The sequence below is a fragment of the Colletes latitarsis genome, chromosome 10 (genome assembly GCF_051014445.1).
Source record: "Colletes latitarsis isolate SP2378_abdomen chromosome 10, iyColLati1, whole genome shotgun sequence".
Taxonomy (NCBI): Eukaryota; Metazoa; Arthropoda; class Insecta; order Hymenoptera; family Colletidae; genus Colletes; species Colletes latitarsis.
This window is the reverse complement of record NC_135143.1, coordinates 31,422,917-31,439,728: the sequence shown is the minus strand read 5'-3', so window position 1 is coordinate 31,439,728 and position 16,812 is coordinate 31,422,917. Positions and strand designations below refer to the sequence as shown.

The 16,812-nt window shown below is 36.3% G+C and overlaps 3 protein-coding genes across 7 annotated transcripts; 1 reads left to right on the top strand and 2 right to left on the bottom strand.

Annotated features, from left to right (window-relative positions):
• Window positions 1-54: 54 nt before the first annotated feature.
• On the bottom strand, window positions 55-3,241 carry LOC143346517 (uncharacterized). The gene is made up of 6 exons (XM_076774670.1): window positions 2,801-3,241; window positions 2,070-2,208; window positions 1,535-1,952; window positions 559-1,079; window positions 281-472; window positions 55-200 (listed from the first exon to the last, which is right to left on the bottom strand). The coding sequence occupies exons 1-6, from the start codon at window positions 2,918-2,920 to the stop codon at window positions 55-57; spliced, it is 1,536 nt and encodes a 511-aa protein (XP_076630785.1). The 5' UTR covers window positions 2,921-3,241.
• Window positions 3,242-3,449: 208 nt separating this feature from the next.
• Window positions 3,450-12,931, bottom strand: LOC143346370 (trophoblast glycoprotein). 3 transcript variants are annotated; one of them, XM_076774412.1, is made up of 6 exons: window positions 12,811-12,931; window positions 5,356-5,493; window positions 5,020-5,275; window positions 4,643-4,959; window positions 4,132-4,502; window positions 3,450-4,020 (listed from the first exon to the last, which is right to left on the bottom strand). In XM_076774412.1, exons 3-6 carry the CDS (start codon window positions 5,266-5,268, stop codon window positions 3,779-3,781), a joined length of 1,179 nt encoding a protein of 392 aa, XP_076630527.1. In that variant the 5' UTR covers window positions 5,269-5,275; window positions 5,356-5,493; window positions 12,811-12,931; the 3' UTR covers window positions 3,450-3,778. The 3 variants fall into 3 exon arrangements, with proteins under 3 accessions (XP_076630527.1, XP_076630529.1, XP_076630530.1); XM_076774414.1 differs by having other exon boundaries at window positions 5,356-5,489; window positions 12,811-12,918; XM_076774415.1 differs by having other exon boundaries at window positions 5,356-5,487; window positions 12,817-12,885.
• LOC143346369 (ATP-dependent DNA helicase Q5) lies at window positions 5,539-10,407 on the top strand. Of its 3 annotated transcripts, XM_076774409.1 has the most exons (12): window positions 6,186-6,605; window positions 6,719-6,843; window positions 6,965-7,129; window positions 7,392-7,568; window positions 7,662-7,841; window positions 7,906-7,999; window positions 8,242-8,350; window positions 8,440-8,667; window positions 8,742-8,894; window positions 8,998-9,661; window positions 10,227-10,300; window positions 10,389-10,407. In XM_076774409.1, the coding sequence occupies exons 1-12, from the start codon at window positions 6,500-6,502 to the stop codon at window positions 10,390-10,392; spliced, it is 2,079 nt and encodes a 692-aa protein (XP_076630524.1). In that variant the 5' UTR covers window positions 6,186-6,499; the 3' UTR covers window positions 10,393-10,407. The 3 variants fall into 3 exon arrangements, with proteins under 3 accessions (XP_076630525.1, XP_076630526.1, XP_076630524.1); XM_076774411.1 differs by lacking the exon at window positions 6,965-7,129 and having other exon boundaries at window positions 6,185-6,605; XM_076774410.1 differs by lacking the exons at window positions 10,227-10,300; window positions 10,389-10,407 and having other exon boundaries at window positions 5,539-6,605; window positions 8,998-10,210.
• Window positions 12,932-16,812: the final 3,881 nt, after the last annotated feature.

The following is a 16,812-nucleotide window of genomic DNA, read 5'->3' as shown; positions in this document are numbered from 1 at the left end:
TGTGTCGTAAAACCGATTATGTTCGAAGTAACATGCCCGTAGAACTATTTTTAATTATATCTCGTCTTCGCTCGTTCTGTGTATTGTATTAGAGGATCTTTCTCGCGAGTTCTTAATTATATTTAGAACAGGCGACACGATCCAATAGAATCCACCGAAAAATAGTAAGGACGCCGTAAAATTCAAGCAGAAATTTACATCTGTAATCAGAAATTTGTTCTTGTAACTCGATCTTTTAATTCGTTCTTTCGCAAAATAAAGATTTGTTAAGACGACATACTGTGAATGAAACAAAAGATTAGTATGCACAGACCCACGATACTGTAAAATCCTTTGTGAACGCAACGCACCGTTTCAGCGCCTAGAACATCGTACAAAGCTAAATCTTGGCAACTCGATATGCTGCCTATACCGATACCACCTAAAAGGGTAAAAATTATAAACCATAGGTAGTTGGTTGCACAACTTAGACCTGTAAAGAAATAACCCTTTATACAATCGATACATAAAAAGTACCGTTCTCGTAAATACAGCAATACAATACAAGTATTTACATGCCTGTTAGAGTAATGCCGCAAAGCCAACACGCTAGCCCAAAATATAGTCTTCTATTCTGACTCGTCATTCGTAACACTTTGACACTGGCGAGACTTGGCAGAAAAGTAACAAGGCCGGCCGTAGTGGACAGCGAGATCCAAACGTAAGGATTTTTTACAATTCTGTTCGATAAAACGGGTAACAATACCCAAAAAAACAGAGCAGACACTTCTATTCCAACCCAGCCGAGCACTACCGCCCAAAATCGAAAGGTTTTAAGAGGTCGAAGTTGGTATTTCCACTTGCTTTGCGAGTGAATAATTGGATTTACAAACAGGTCTACCTCTTCCTCGTTGAACTCTTGATAAGCATAAATGTCGTTTCCTTCGCTAAACAATCCTCCGCCGTGTGTCCTTTCTTCGGCTTCGTCAAATTCCATATTTTCTAAGTTACTCCGACCGATTGAGTTCTCTGTGCTCTGGGGAATGTCTGAAGAGATTCTTACAGGAAGTTCGTTGTCCTCTTCGGTTGATAGGAGAAGACTGCGAGTTATATTTTTAATATTAAGTTTTCCTAAACTTTCGGTTAAATAGTTGATCGACTGTACAAGAATGCAAGCAGATATTCGTGTCTCAAAGACTATCAGCTTAAAATTTAGTTTCCCGAGTTGGATTAATTTCTACCTGTTTAGGCTTTATTCGTATCTTGAACTATCATTTTAAAGTGTAAGAACTACGATAATTGCTTGTTTTATTGAATCGAAATAAATCGCAAGTCACGATGGTTATAATAAACAGCACGCTTTCGATTGAAACATTCGTGGTTTCGCGGTTTAGGCCATCGTCGGTATTACACTGAAATTTGAGAATAGAAAGACAAGAAAAGTATGTCTTGCACGTAGCATAAAATGTATCATTATTGAAAATATATTGCTGGTTGTAACTATTATGATTTACGATTTATTATATATAAATTATAGATTATTTGTGAGAAGAACCTGTAAAGGGAAGATTGTTGCGGAGAAGGCAACCGAAATGTTAATGTTCCAAGGGCGGTAGGCAACAGTACGATCGTCACGAGCAGTAGACCACTTTTCAAGTTAGTTTCATGTAATATCAAATTTGTGAAAGTGGGAATGAGAACGAGACCAAACGAGGCTCCAATGTTTTTTATTGTCAAAGCTAAGAGTAGCTTTTTTCGAAAGTTTTTCCGCAAAATGTACTCGCTCAGTAAGGTAACAAAACTAGCGCCTATGCCCATCACTGCACCGGCACTAGAACTGGCCAAATATGCGCCAACTCCACCAGTTGCAAGATACCCTGTTGCTATAATCCCAACTGCCAATAGAATCACTCCTATTATTCCTACCAAGCGAGGAATTGACGCCATACTCACGATCATTCTCACCCAAGGATCTAAAAGAACGACGCATATCTGATTATAAGATACTTGTATTCTTCATTGTAAGTATTGAGTACAGTTATCTCCTTTTACAAGAAGAACGTCGTTGAATGATAAATCTTTTACTTTACCTGCCAAATAGCTAAAAGCAGTGAATAATATGGGGGCAAGGATCATTTTCTCCTTCCATATATCAAACTCGGAGGTCTCATTCTCACTTATGTAGCCTAATATTATCCCATACGTGGATAATAGACTTGGTACGGTCATCTATAAAAATAACGTTTGAAAATAATTTTTTCGGCAGCGCGAAAGCTTTGAACAAAATGATTTGTGTTAATTTACGATGGTATATTATACAGGGTGTTTAGAAGGACATGGTTAAATAAAATCAATAATTCTATACTTACCTAATCCTTCAAATCAAAGGAATAACAATTGTATTTATTCACAAGTACAAAACAATAGGAATGCATGCTAATTTGATGAAAAATATTGACCAATACTGCGGCACGTAAAACGACCATCTACCTGTAAAAAAATTATTTTGTATTTCCACAATAAACTTGATTCTTGGTAGCTATCGTAATCGATCAGAATCATTTTAAAATATTGTTATATTAAACGGAGAATTCCTAAGTGCCAGTATTCTAAATACCCTGTATAAATAATTTTTAAAATCGAAATACACCAAATCAACCCCTTGGGTGCATGTTTGTTTGCAAGACAAGTTCAGAAGATAATTTTTAGTAAGTACGTAACAATTGTATCGCTAAAAACTATGGATCTTATTTGAATTAATAAGCAAAGAGTTGATACGGCTATTTATGCTGACCTATTTCATGTAAATTTTCAGTCATACCTGGACCAGAAATACTCCAAAAAGGATAATCCATGCGTAACCGCCATCCGGAACCGTAGGTCCCAGCTCTGGAAACGATGTGACGATTTTATCGAGATGAAGACGTTTGGATATTGGCATCCTTTGTACTTTTAATTGCTTTCCGCGGAATGGAGCAGTTCAACGTCAATTTATTAATGCGCTTAGGCCTACAATAACACTTTGATACACATTGTGGACATTAAATCAACCTGAGAGTGTTATCTTATCTCTGAGAAAAGATGGCAAAGGTTTGATAGCTAATGATAACGAATGTAGAATATCTAAAGATACTCGATATACATGTACGCCTTTCGACTATTTAATTGCCGTCGATGAGTGAAAAACATTGGATTGGTCCCAATATTTAAACGATGGCAATTAACGAAAGAGTAGGGGAATTCGATAACGGTAAGATTATATTTGAGTATTATAAGGTCTGCAATATTGTGTCTCTATGTAACTGACAAAACTGTTAACGAAATTTCTTCTAATCTATTAAGTACTATGCTGCTTCGATTGGTGAATAAAGCACAATTTCGGTAAATGAAATTATGGAAAGAGTTCGAGTTTATCCACGACGAATTAATAGAAATATAAATAGAAATGTAACATTTATTAATCAGTGGACATGTTCAAGCGTATAACAATATTAACGTTATACGCGCTTTGTTTTAATATTCAAAAATTAGCAGTCGCTCGCACTTTTACACTTCTTTTAAATGCTAAATTAAGTACTAGGTCATGCTATAAATATTGTCGTCTTATTATATTCTTCCTATCTAAAATATTATATAATATGTATTTTACAATAGAAAAAGTAGAACTTTGCAACAGTTAAAAAAACAGTCTAGATTGTTAAGTACACGCTAATTATTAGCGTTAATTGTTATTAAATCTACTATCTATCGAAATTGATAGACGCCAATATTTTATTTAGAAAAATTAATAAATCGTTTGCTACACATCCTCGCGAGTATCACCCGTTGCTATCGAAGTGTACCGCACCCTTTTGTTGACCGAATCTAATATAGGCTCAATTTTCTTTTGCAGTTTCGTGCGTTGCACGTAAATTAACGCGCACACGAGTCCTATTAACACCAACGACAGAAAAAACAATAGAATGGTCGCACCGCGCGGCGCCGACGAGAACAACTTTGGCGCGCAATTCTTCGTCTCGTGGATTTCATGTACCGTTTTATCTGCAACAAACGACAATCGTCAATAAACGAACGCTTGTATCGGTACCTTAAAATTTCATTGAATAAAGAAATGCTAGGTATACAACAAAACGATACAACAATTTAAAGTACCTTCGTTGCACTTCAAGCTGCTCTTATTGCGAACAAATACTTTTGTCTTCTTCATCCATTTAATAAAGGGATTGAGCTTGCAAGAACATTCGAACGGATTTCCAGTAAAGTCCACCGCTATGCTCTGATTGTGCTTGACAATCGCATCCATGGCGTGAAGGTCGCGTTCGAGGAGTTTGGTGAAGTTGTTGCGTTGGAGGTCCAAGAAACGTAGCTTGTGTAAACACGATATGTTGAAATGCAGAGCATTCAGTGTATTGTCGCCCAGATAAAGATCCAAGATATTAGGTAGGTCACAGAACACGTTGGCGTCTCGGAATTCTGATATTTCGTTTTGTTCTAGATGCAGCTTCATCAGTTGCGTTAAATTGCTGAAAGAAGCAACGAAATATACGTTTAAGGGGTATGTCTGATTCGATATTCTAACAATTGGATGATATTTCAGACCTTTTTTTTTATAATAACATAATTTACATTAACGATTATTTTCACAGTTATCTGAACGAGATACCTATTCACAAAAATATCATGCAGCGTGGCTGCTAGATCCCTCGGTGGGCCATCTTCGAAAGCATCGGTCAAATGGAGTTCCAATAACGACACAAAATTGGAGAACACTCTGGGATGGCTCCTTCCGGGGTCCAACGAGAGCTTGTTGAAATCGAGAATGAGACGCTCGACGCGTTGGACGTGGTGGTACGCCTTCCCTCGAATTTCTCTGATTTTATTCTTCGACATGTCGATCACGCGTAATTCGGGTAAACTGTCCAGGGTGCCAAACACATTCCAAGGCAGTTCCTCTAGATAATTCCCCGTGAAAATGAGAACCTGTAGACGATAGTTGGAACATTATAATTTCACTTTAATAACATATTAATATTGTCTTACTTGTGTTTCGTTCGGTAAGTGTGTTAAGGGTGCGGTATTATAGAATCCCGAGTCGGTGCAGTTAACGACATATTGGTGACGGTTCTCGTAACACGTCCTCATGCAGGTACAACGATTTTCGAAGATCGATCCACACTCCGATTTGGAGGACTCTGACGTCTCCAACGAGTGCCAATTCGGATCGTTGCAATTAGGCGGTTCAGCAGTGGACACGCATATCAGAAAGAATATTACGTAAAATTTCTTCATTATGCACCTAAAAGGTAAAGCAATTTGTAATTTTTATCAAATATCGTTAAATAACTTTACTTTGTGATAAACTGTTGTGTAACTTACGTGCAGACTCATCTGTCAAAGCAAGGCGAATCCGGCGAAAGTCTTTAGTTTAAAATCATCGCGACCACTTTGTTGTTCGTCACGAAGTCAAGTTTTCAAACTTTTCGATTTGCAATTTCAATTTTCTTTTATCTCTGTCTGAAAAAGTACGTGGTATCATTAACAGTTTCGAATATTTGGAAGTGTCTCTAATAACAATTTTTAAGCGAAGTGCTCGATTATCTGTTCCCTTCTAGAGAGATTCTAGAGGCCAAAATAAGACGAAAATCAAGAATATCAATTTCTTGACTGAGGCCTCGTTAAAAAGTTATTAACAATTAAATTCAAAAATTTCAAATCGTTCTGGAAAAATTATTTTCGGTTGCGGGGGTCAATTACAAACATTTTAGGTCATTACACATACCTCCGAAATCCTACCCACTTTTGAGAAAAAAAATCGGGTAGGTGTCGAAATTTTTCGAAGAAAAAAAAAATTTCAAATCTTTCTAAAAAAAATATTTTCGGTTGCGGGGGTCAATTACAATCATTTTTGGTGAATAGACATACCCCCGAAATCTTACGCATTTTCAAGAAAAAAATTCAGTACGGGTGAAACTTTAAACGTTAATAACTTTTTAACGAAGCCTCAATCAACAAATTGGTATTCTTGATTTTCGTCTTATTTTGGCCACTAGAATCCCCCATTAAAATTTTTCCCAGGGGTAGCCGAACACCCTGTATTATAAGGAGTGAACTTTTGAACATCTTTTGCCTCTTTCCTAGTGTTAACAATATTTCTTTCGCACTACCACATCGAATTCAGCTTATAAGTACGCATCCATGGCAATGTGTGCCTCAGTAGGCCATTGACTGCTATTTCGAATACATTGTCGGTACTCTGCGATGGCGGCAACTTTTATGTTTACACGTTGCCACGGACGCGTACGTATAGATAGAATTAAATGTATTAGTGCGAAGGAATTTTGCTAATGGCTTCGTAATTAAAGCCGATCGGAAATTTTTTCAAAAGAAAAAGTTGTTCAAAATTTTATCCTTTATAACATGTTTAAAAATCATCGATATTGGCGAGGGACAGGTAATCGAGTACTCGATCAATTTTTATTCAATGAAATATAATCATTAACGCACGATAAAAGGCACGAATATGGTTTTCTGCCAAGAAAACTTGGAAACTGTTATGCGATCGACGTTTGGCTTTGAAAACTTCATGAATATCATTCAGAAAGAAGCTGCTACTGCGATCAGTAAAGGTTAGTTCATTTTGCTCCAAAAATTTTCCTACTTTTATTTCTCAATGTAACTTTGATGTCGTATAAACTTTGGTTGATTTTCGTTTAGTTGATTTTTCAATACAAAATTGTAGGTTCGGAATATGTATGTATATCCATGCCACCCAAATTTGGTAGGAATCTTTGCTTTCAATTACCAATCGTGTCGCAACAAGGAAAAGTCAGTTTGGTGTTTTCACCAAACTTATCTTACAATCAGGTAAGGATTCTAATAGCTTTATATTGTATACAAATAATGCATTGTATGTTCCTTAAATGTCACGATACGAGTTATTCTAATTAATCTTGTTGTTTATTATTACATGTTCAAATGTTTTCAGAAACATGTAGATTTTTTAAGGAGCAAACAGATTAATGCACACGTATTAACTGCGCGTATGTATGCCAACAAACGAAATGCCATTGTAAAAGATTTAACATCGATATGTCCTACGATAGTATTATTATATTGCACACCTGACTTGATTAAATACGGGTATTTTCAGGTAAACAATATATTTCAGCGATTCCTAACCTTTTATGTAACATAGATCCCCTTTAAATAATTTTAACAGCCAAAGCGTTGATGCATATCCATTTGAACAAATATTACTTGCTATCTTTATCTCAATGACTCCCTTGTGTGCGTGTAAGCACTTAATAATTATCTTAGGATCTATGAATCATAGCTTAAGAATCGCTGGTATATATTACAAACTTTTTCTTGTATCATAACATTACTAAATTAACTTAAACATACATTAACAGTACTTGATGTTTTCGCTAACATCTCGTAGAATATTGTCTTATATTGTATTCAACGAGGCTCATCGTTTAAGCGAGTGGGGATATGATTATACAGTTAATTACCAAGGATTGTGTTTATTTGAAAATATATATATATCCATTCCTAAAGTTGTAGTTACTACAACTGTTACAGATAAGGTAATTACTTAGAACTAGCTGCAAACAAGCTATATTTTTATTTATAATGCTTTTACTAAATGTTTAACGTGTGTTTATTGAACATTTTGGCAGGTACTCGAAGATATTTGCAAATTGTTAAAACTACGAACACCAAAAATATTTAAAATACCAGTAGAAAGAATCAATGTACATTACGATGTATGGTTTTTAGACATGATTTCTTGTCCATTCGAGCATCTTAAAAATTTTATCATAAAAGCGCTTGGTACATTAAATTCATCTGATCAAAAGGTAATTCAAATTGTCTTTTCACGGTGCTACAAGATACATACTTATGCGGTTTATCTGTATTCAGATGGGTCTTGTTTACTGTAGAGAAGAAACCATGGCAGAGTTGATAAAAGATAAATTAAACACTCTTGGTATAAGTACGCTTGCATATCACCACAGTAAGCAAGTTAATTGATACATTACTAATCCTTTCTGTCTCAATGATTCCGTTCAAAGAGGACGATTCTTCGTTCAAAATTAAATTGAAAATTTATATTGAAAATTCGTCGCGTATACGTGTACTTAACGGTGGTTTAATTTTTCAAAGAACACTTTAAGTAAATGTTATGTTCGAGTCAGAAAGGGTTAAAATACTTTGTATTCTTATCCCTGAAAATATATAATATGTGACTTATTCTAGAACTAAATAATACCGCACGACGTAGCGTAGAAAATAAGTGGGTATCTGGAGATGCTAAGATTATTATCACTACATACAATTATGGATTTATTCATAAAAAACCAATTAGGTCAGCTCATATTGTTTCATAATAAAAGAAACAAGATGCACTGCTAACGAGCTAGCTATAACTGATTCGTAAAATATTTATTCAATCAGATGTCTAGTGTATTGGACAGTGCCTGGAAACATTGCCAAATACTATAGAGAATCTGCACAAATGTATATGGATGACGACGGTGCATATTGTAGAATATATTTTAGTACAGAGGAATATTCTTCTGTGAAATTTGTTATCGAAAATCACAGAACCATTAAAAATCCAGAGCATATCGAGAAACGATTAAACGAGTACAACAAATTTGTATCCTACTGTTTGTTAACTAAGTAAGAAATTTGAATTAAGTTTAATTGGCGATTTTAACAAAATTACATATAAAATTATATGTAACTATATGTAGATGTCGTCATACGATCATTGGCGAATATTTCGGATATATTACACAGCCTTGCATAACGGACTGCGACGTTTGTAAAAACAAGGGCGAAGTAAGAAATAGATTGCTCAAGTTTATCGAGCATTCCGAAAATGTGAAAAAAATTAAATACAACATGTAAGTATCGCTTATTTAAATGAAACTGTAAAATAAAGTTTACAGCTTGATTTCGGTACTCATCGTGTGACAGAAAAAGAATAATTCTATTTCTAATTCTTAGTTACGACGTAAACGAGGATTTGATAAAAAAAGAAAATATAAAAGATAATAAAGACCGATTAGAGAAAAGTTCGGAAAATAAATGCACAGTCGAAATTACGGTTAAAGATATTGTTGCAGTCGGAAACGATGAAAAAGTGATTGTACAATATGATAACGAGCAAAAACCAACGACCCAATCTTTGGTAGGCAAATGCAACTTTAATTTGGAGATGTTATCGTTGAAACCTTGTAGTTTTAAGAATAACGTTGGAAAGAACTCTACCGGAAGAACAAATAGTACTCAGGCTTCCAGAAGAAGTAATTTGAGAAGGAAGCCGAGAATCGAAAGCTTAAATAGCGACGGTAGCGTGCAGAAGATTAAAAAGAAGGATCGAAATTCAGCCAACGATCTTTGCGAAGCTATCGGTGCCTTTGATACAAGAGAACAAACTAAAAGAAAAATGAGACGTTCAATTTCCATGGACACGTGTTCCGACGAGTTGAAGCCAAAAAGAAAAAAATTGAAAACCGAAAATAAACCAACCAGCGTGACACTAATACAGAAAGATAGAGAAATTTCCGACCGGGATAAACGCATGAAACGCATCAAGGATGATGCAAATGAAAGAGTGGAACATTTGATGGATAAATACAAGTTGAACAAGGATTTGATAACGCTGACAGTACGTAGGAAATGATATCAGAATTAATTGATGTATTGATCAGAGGACGAATGATAAAATGGAAACTTAAATAATAATGTTATTGATCTAGTAAAGATACGCAGGCGTATTATGTAATGTACCAATGTCGCTTATCTAGTTGAATATGTTCCTACAAAGCAAATATCTTGACTCGACCAAAAGCCTTCCGACTGAGTGTGCCGTTTTAAACATCCTTTCACGTCGAATTTAAGAGGGTTCAGTCATACCCTGACTTACGTAATTTGGTATTTATATAATTTCTAGTAGTGACACGGTAGACGTTTATTTAAACAATCAAGTTCGTCTTCGCGTTCACTGACTTACGTCACTATGATTCTAAATGGTTTTCTTTGTTTAGGAACAAAGAAAAATGCTATCTTTCGATAAAGAACGAAGTTATATTTTAATTGATCATGAATACAAGCAAACGATGCCTTTAAGATTAGAAAAATATCGTTAACGTAAATTTTTAAAATTTGTATATACATTTGTACATTGAAATAAACAAAATTTGACCTAAAACATTTTTTTAACCCTAAACTAGGATACATCAAAATGGAGAACACCCTGTATATCTGAATCCTACGTCATCCTATTCGCATCGGTGTGCTCGTGTATGTATGTACATATGTATATTGCGTCGTTCGTGCCCTATGGACTCTGTCGTCATTTTAATTATTAAAAAAATTAAATTCTTCTGCCCAAGGTAAATAGCAGACTTGAAACGTATAATTTTCAACAATGTCAGCAGATAATATAGCAAGTTGCTGGAATGAATGTTACTGTCAGCAAAACTGGGGTTCCCAATGGAAGGAAAGTATGACTCGATACAATATTGTAGATTAGATTAATTTAATTTTATATCAGTATCAGTGTCACTCGAATATGGGTACAGTTCTATAACAATTCCATCGACGGATGACCATCCTACCGTTGATCCTGTCACTACAGATCCACACCGATAATCCTAGATAGCCGCTTGCGTTCAAAGTAAGTTAATCAACTCATTTTCTGTTGAAAATTTAGATGTTGTCTTAGTCACCCTGTAACTAAGGGCTATGGTCATCTTCACCCCCACCAAATATCTAAAATATAAGACCCTTAGAAATCCGTTTGAGCAGAGCTATTCTGTCTCTTCCTCACTAACGTCTGGATATAACGTCTTTCCGCCGAGTTGTCGCTCGTAACCGGGCGTATTGAAATATATTTGTTAAATTATTATCAGACTTCGCGTTTCTCACCCCGGAATACAACAAAAATTTGGTGTCAGAAGTGGGATACTCGACACTCTACGAATCTCGGTTGTTAATGGGAATCATTGATTGCATCTACTTGGACCAGAGTCGTCTGCAGAAGCCCCAGTACCAACGTGGATCACAGCGTAGAAGAACAGGATAAGTTGTACATTGTGAGTAGTAACATTCAAATATTCGAATTTTCGACAAAGAATTCTCTTATTTCCTAGAAACCTAAAATATCAAAGGCTCAACAGCGACTGATTAAAAGTGTCTGCAGGTAATCCTTTATTTGTGTCGATTTTTATAAGATTGTCATCTTATACAGGGTGTTCGGCCACCCCTGGAAAAATTTTAATGGGGGATTCTAGAGGCCAAAATAAGACGAAAATCAAGAATACCAATTTGTTGATGGAGGCTTCGTTAAAAAGTTAACAATTGAATTCAAAAATTTCAAATCGTTCTGAAAAAATTATTTTCGGTTGCGGGGGTCAATTACAACCATTTTTGGTCATTACACATACCCCCGAAATCCTACGCACTTTCGAGAAAAAAATTCCTTACCGAAAATCTATAATAATTAGGTGCCCAAATTTTTCGACGAAAAAAAAATATTTCAAATCGTTCTGAAAAAAATATTGTTAGCTGTGGAGGTCAATTACAATAATTTTTGGTGAATAGACATACCCCCGAAATCCTACGCACTCTCGAGAAAAAAATTCAGTACGGGCGGAACTTGAAACGTTAATAACTTTTTAACGAAGCCTCCATCGACAAATTAGTATTCTTGATTTTCGTCTTATTTTGGCCTCTAGAATCTTCCATTAAAATTTTTCCCAGGAGTGGCCGAACACCCTGTATTTGCACGAAGGCCGATATTCATCAGTATGTTAAACGGTGTTCGCAATAAAGGACGATGAGTAATAATTACTACAATTATTCATTTGCTTATCGCATTATTATCTAGAATTAATTTTTATTGTTGCAATAAATAACGTGCAATACGTATATTAACGAACATACATTATTCTTTTCATAATAGGTTTTTAGCGAGCTTGCATGCGAGTCCTAGATTTTTTATTTGTTTGTTTTCTAGATTGAATATTATCATCTCGATGCTAGAGCCGAAGTAGGTCGACGCGTCATACTTCTCGTAAAACATCGAACTTGTTCACCCACGCAACAGGTGATATCAAGCACAAAACATCGTCGAACAGGAGACTACGTCACCCGTTATATATTAGCCATGCTACACATTATAATATTTAATATGTTATACATACCACACTATTGTGTACGTCCTAATAGACGCAGTACTAAAGATTCTACTATGGATATGTTATCGAATGTGGCGTATAGTATATTACCTTTACTATACTTTGCACTACACTTTATATTATATAGTATATACTATCCTATGTATTATATAATACTTCTTGCACTGAATATAATATACTATATAATACGTGGTGCTATTAGACTATTAAGAACTGCTAAATCACGATATAAGCGGATTTAAGTTCTTGCCGCTTCATTTAGAAAATCAAAGTATTCGAAAGGTACTACGCTACTAATCGTAACTTACACGAATCGAATTTAAAACATAAACATTATACATTGTATATATTTAAGAACACTCTACTTCAAGTCACAATAAATGTCTGGTATCATTTTTTACGAGAAATCAGAAAATTCCTCGTTAAAATTTAAAAATGTAAGAATTTTTAAAACGTAGACTTTGGTTCTTTTACTTTAGCACGTTGCCGAACACGCTGCGTGTCCTTTCTAACTTTGTGTCGTTGTATAAACAATGGAATTAACGACACGTCGAGTCAGAGACAGCGTCTCGACACGCCAAAAATAAGTGAATTATTCGTGCACGTTCGTACTCACCGTTACGAAACAAGAGAAGGAACAAGAGGAGACGAGATCGTGATTCATCCGAGTGCCCGAGTTCACCGGCGAATTATCGTCGAAGGAATCTCCGGTGCATAACGTCGCTTCGCTGGACCCCAGGACAACTGGTGCCGCGCGGTGATACGTGCTGGATGTTCCAGTAACACTGAAAATATCGGCCGTTTCGAACGGGACCGCTTAGCAACCCGATCTCTTCTTGAATTTCACCGAAAACGGCCACGCCGCTCTGTTGACTCGTGACGGTGGAGGCAACCTGTTGGAGGTACCCGACGACCGAAACAAGTCACGAGATGCTCGAAATAATCGAGACGGGCTGGATCGAAGCGGAAAAGCGGACTTCTCTCCAGCACGCGACAAAACAGCGTAGCATTGCTCGTTGGCGCTTCGGACGTAGCAGCCGCACCTGTGCTCCCTCCTTCCTTCCCAAACCTAACCCACACCCTTCTTCGCTTTCTCCTTCTTCCTCCTTCGTCTTTGAAACGGTCTCGCGACGCGTGCTTTTGTTTCTTCTCTCGGACATATTTTTTCATTGTTAACGCGTTGACCGTTGAACCAAATTCACGAAATTCTTCTACGCGATTGACAATCGGATGTTACTTAAAGTTCGCCGTAGAATTTATTTTTATAACCATATCGAAGTTCATGGGCCCTATCCGGATTCGTTCTCTTTAACGTCTCGTCGTAACAATTAATTGCCATGTACCCCGTCTTCGTGTTTCACAGTGATTCGCAAACCTGTTACCCATGGTATTTTAAATTTCCAATCTTGTCCATGTTCCCTATTTCTGTATCTCCAAGTATCTTTCTTTTAGAACCCTCCCTATGCCTACGCACCCGATATTTTTACAAATAATTTCCGCTTCTCATTCTCAAAAAGGTATCTTTTGATATCTTTGCATTTTGACGGTGCGTTGTCGGTATGGACAATCACATTTAATCGACATTAAGAACCAACTACGGAAGTTGCAATGCGCACAAGGTCTTGTAATAACTTTAGTTACGTTTAAGCTTCTTTTTCCGATGCTTTATCAAGGATACAGTTCTTAACATCAATCCAACGAATGTTGCGTGTTAATAATGATTTCATTTTTTGCTTTTGTATTTTAAGTCTATCCGGATAATGTCCGAGTATCGTATTCAATGAAACCTTAAAAGCCTTATTACAAAGAAACTAGAAAAACGAATACAAGAGATAAAAACAAGTTAATTGTGGAAATATTGGTGCTAAAAATTCGCAGTTAGAAGAAATTATCTATGACAGATAAGAAGATAACACAATTGACATTACTTGGCGTGAATCAACTTGTACCATTTTCTGAATGTAATAAACGTTATAACATTACGGAAATGATGAACCTTTATATTCTTCGAAATGAATTATTTAGTAAAAGATCCAAACTTATAAAGCAGGCTGACATACGGACATTGTTTAAAAAGCCATCGTGTGGTACTGCATCATTATCCACTTTCGATAATGATTAAATAATTGAAATATGTACATATGTATACATGCATACAGGGTGTTCGGCCATCTTGGGGAAAAATTTTAATGGGAGATTCTAGAGGCCAAAATAAGACGAAAATCGAGAATATCAATTTCTTGATTGTGGCTTCGTTAAAAAGTTACTAACAATTAAATTCAAAAATTTCAAATCGTTTTGGAAAAATTATTTTTAGTTGCAGGGGTCAATTAGAATCATTTTTGGTGAATAGACATACCCCCGAAATCTTGCGCATTTTCGAGAAAAAAATTCAGTACGGAACTTTAAACGTTAATAACTGTTTAACGAAGCCTTCATCAACAAATTGGTATTCTTGATTTTCGTCTTATTTTGGCTTCTAGAATCCCTCATTAAATTTTTTCCCAGAATGGCCGAACATCCTGTATACGTAAGTAGCCGGATAAATCGGAATTCTATTGCAGCGCGAAGGCAAACAAACAAAGTAACATAATTGTGCGTACATTTTAACTTGAACGGGATTTTCATTCGTTTCTGGTACTAAACTCGTTACTCTTATACTTTGTTGACTGTTCGCCAGTGTGATAAGCGACAAAGAATCGCTTTGTACCTAAAAGTTCTTTGTTCCTTTAACACATTGACTGTCCAGACTAAATCCGTGTGTCTACGAGTCAAAAGTTTTGCGTTTAGACAATTGAATAGTTCATAACCTAAATTTTATCGTAGTATTTACTATTGTAATCCATATATCAATAAATTGAGATTTGATTTTCTTAGCTTCTTAATGAAAACGACGAGTCTATGAAACTACGAGTCCTAAAATTGGAACAATTGTGAATAATGAATTAAAGAGTGTATGTAATATTCAAGCTGTGAAAGCCTCGGCAGGTACTGTGAATTTAAATGAATTCTAAGGATATATAATTTATAGTCGGCATGATATGAAATATTAAATAATATATTTGTATGCGTCAATGCGTTTGCAAGATCGTGATTGTTATTCTAATTTTGTATGACTCCTCTGTGGACTTCCAGTACGTTGAAAGCAATTTCTTGTATGTAGGTAATGTACTCTGTTCCGCAAAATGTATCATCCTTACATGAGAAGGCACAGGGTGTTTACATCCCCACTCTTACTGCAGTCCGCTGATTGGCTGTCACCGATCTTCGTCACCATTTTCGACCAATACCTGTGAGTCAGCGGACTGGAATAGGAGTGAGGATCAGAAGTGCCAGAAGTGCACCGAAGGTGCTCTCTCACACTATGTCAGATCACGCGTACATGAGCTCGTAGAGCTTCGGAAAGTCGACAAAGGCAAACTGACTTTTGAAGTACTTTTGAATTTTCCTACAGGTCTCTGCTGACCATTGCTGACCTTCGTTGACAACTACTGACATGATATACATATGTATATGTATTAAAGCTTTGTATAATGTAAATCTATGGTAATAAATGATATAATTTCAAAGAATTCTATGTGTTCTCATCATTTTTACCTTTCTTTTCTTCTCCCCATTATTCCCTTAGCTATAAGATACATGCCATCGCTTCCGGGCACTTTGGAAATCCGGATGGCAAAACGCCCAAATTTGTTGTGGAAAAGCTCCTTATTCTCAACGATAGATGGCACTTATTTTTCGACCTCAAACCCTCTGGTGTTAAAACGCCCAAGTTTGTCGCCGAATAGTTCATTACCACCAACGCTAAATGGCGTTTATTTATCGACCTCAGGCCCTCTGGTGTTAATATGCCCAAGTTTGTCGTGGAATAGTTTGTCTCGCCCAAGCTAGATGGACTTCTCGACAAGCTTGAGCTTTTTAGCACCAGAGGGCCCGAGGTCGATAAAGGAGCGCCATCTAGCGTTAGTGGTAACGAACTATTCCACGACAAACTTGGGCGTTTTAACACCAGAGGGTTTGAGGTCGAAAAATAAGCGCCATCTATCGTTGAAAATAACGAACTATTCCACGACAAACTTGGGCGTCTTGCCATCCGGATTTCCAAAGTACCCGGAACATTTCCAAAATGCTGGCGGCCTTACGAAGAGGTGGCATGTATCTTATAGCTAAGGAAATAATGGGGGGAAAAAAAGAAAGGTAAAAACGATGAGAACACATAGAATTCTTTGAAATTATATCATTTATTGCCATAGATTTACATTATACAAAGCTTTAATACATATGCATATGTATATCATGTCAGTAGTTGTCAACGAAGGTCAGCAATGATCAGCAGAGGCCTGTAGGAAAATTCAAAAGTATTTCAAAAATCAGTTTGCCTTTGTCGACTTTCCGAAACTTCACGAGCTCACGTACGCGTGATCTGGCATAGTGTGAGTAGTGCACCGGGTGCTGAATCTGGCATCTCTGGCAGAGAACACGGAGGGGCGACAAAGACAAAATGACATATGCCCTCTTTCTAGATTCACCGAAGCTGCCCAAAGTAAGTTCGGACCGTCTCGTGGGACTCGAGAGAGACAGGCTCACACTTCCCTTCTCGCTCTTAACAACTGAAATC